Source organism: Pterocles gutturalis, unplaced genomic scaffold, assembly GCF_000699245.1.
Source record: "Pterocles gutturalis isolate BGI_N339 unplaced genomic scaffold, ASM69924v1 scaffold3540, whole genome shotgun sequence".
Taxonomy (NCBI): Eukaryota; Metazoa; Chordata; class Aves; order Pterocliformes; family Pteroclidae; genus Pterocles; species Pterocles gutturalis.
Window position 1 is genome coordinate 12,223 of NW_010143092.1, and position 1,700 is coordinate 13,922.

General features: G+C 58.3%; 1 protein-coding gene across 1 annotated transcript in view; it reads right to left on the bottom strand.

Annotated features, from left to right (window-relative positions):
* Window positions 1-1,177, bottom strand: part of SOCS7 (suppressor of cytokine signaling 7) — a gene marked incomplete at its 5' end in the record, with an annotated part of 10,987 nt that extends 9,810 nt beyond the window's left edge. Inside the window, one exon of the mRNA XM_010084583.1 lies at window positions 1,113-1,177. Coding sequence (XP_010082885.1) covers window positions 1,113-1,177 — 65 coding nt within the window. The remainder of the gene's footprint in view (window positions 1-1,112) is intronic.
* Between the last annotated feature and the right edge of the window lie 523 nt (window positions 1,178-1,700).

Consider the following 1,700-nt stretch of genomic DNA (forward strand, 5'->3'; position numbering starts at 1 on the left):
CCAGCAGAAAGCCGGTCGCACCCCGCCGGGAGCGTGTTCTCTGTGTATCGCCTCGCTATCGCGACATGGGCTGCAGGCAGGTGGGGACGGAGAAGCCAACAAGCGGCGCCGCAGCCGGATCCCCCCCCGGTCACTCCACTGCTGCAAGAGCCGAACGAGCTCCGAGAAACCGCCGGAGCAGCCCAGCAGCTCCCAGTTACTTGTTTCAGGCGAGTCAAGCGAACGCTCTGCCTTGAAGGTCACTTCTCTGACATTTCAGGCTGTTCTCAGGAAGACTTCACTGCCACTTGGTCCTGCTCGGGGACACACACCCCGTGCCGAGCTCTCCAGCCACCCAACACCGGCAGCGAGAGGCAGCTTTTGGCTCTCCCCACCCCTGCTATCATCACACAATCACATCTCGACCCTCAACATGAACTTATTTTGAATCTGACCTTCGCAACAAAACCCCCCGCAGCTGATAAGGACCCACAGGAGACCTCAGATCCCCGCTCACGCGTGTCTCGAGAGGGGATTCTCCCGGGGAAGCCCCACGCCCTGTGCCCAGGGTGTTTTGCCGACGAGCCCACGCCACAACAGGCACATGACGGTGACGAGGAGCTTTCTGTACCGCAGCTTTCAGCCGCCAGCGGAGCAGGACTTCCCCCTCGTGCCATTTATAAACCAGCCAGCTCCCCGCCGGCAGCAGAAAAGGGAAGGTCAGAAACCAGGGGGACACGAGGAGAGGAGGGAAGCGTGCAGGAGGTGACAGTGCTCCGCAAAAGGAGGTTTCAGTTCCCACAGCCGTCACGCAGCGGAGATGCCGACAGTGGTGGGCGGTCCAGGGGGGATGCAGGGCTGGGGCTTGGCCCCTCGCCACCCACGGGAGGGGAGCATCCAACTGCTCTGGATCTACAGGGGATTATCCAAACCTCTGGGATGCAAAGAGTCCTGCACTCCGAGAGCGCAACAAATGCACGTTTCAACAGGAGGAATTGCAAAACGCTGACGTGCAACGGCCACGTTGTTTACAGCTCCTCTTGTTGGGGGTTTGGGGCCAAAGGGGCTCTTGCACAGAGCCTGGTTCAGCACGGAGGCAACGCTCGGTGTCCGTGAAGCTTCCAAATCCTTACCTGTGAAGAGGGGGCTGAACACAACCGGGGAAAAGGCACTTTGAGTTCTCGTCAGTCTGTGTTTCCTATGGAAATAAGAAAAAACATTGTTAGTAGAGATGAGGATGCTCAGGGCATCCCACCAGAAGAAATCACCATTTGACCTTCTCAGCCCAGGAGAACCTTCACCAGCCTCTAGAGAAGCTGGAGACAGCCCGACGCTGCGTGTTCCTCCGGCTCCTCGAGCAGTGCTTTGGTCTAAGTAGGGCAGGCAACCAGTAAAGCTGGGTCTCCATCCTGCTACCACGTACATCGCTAACTAGGTAATTAATAAAGTCTTTGGAAAGAAAAAAAAAAACCCCAAGCAAGTATGGCAGCCGGAGCCAAGAGGCTGTTTCACAACAGCCGGCGCGCGGTTTCTCCGGACCAGGTGTTGCCAAACCCTCGGACGAACAGGTTGGGTCCCTGCGCAATTAGGGGTTGTGCCGGCAGCCAGCGCACCGAATGCCCTCGCGCCGCGTTCGGAGGATACCACCTCCCCACAGGCTTGCAAAATGCAGGTGAAGGGTAGGAGAGCTACACCCGGAGCCATCGAGATGGACGGAAACA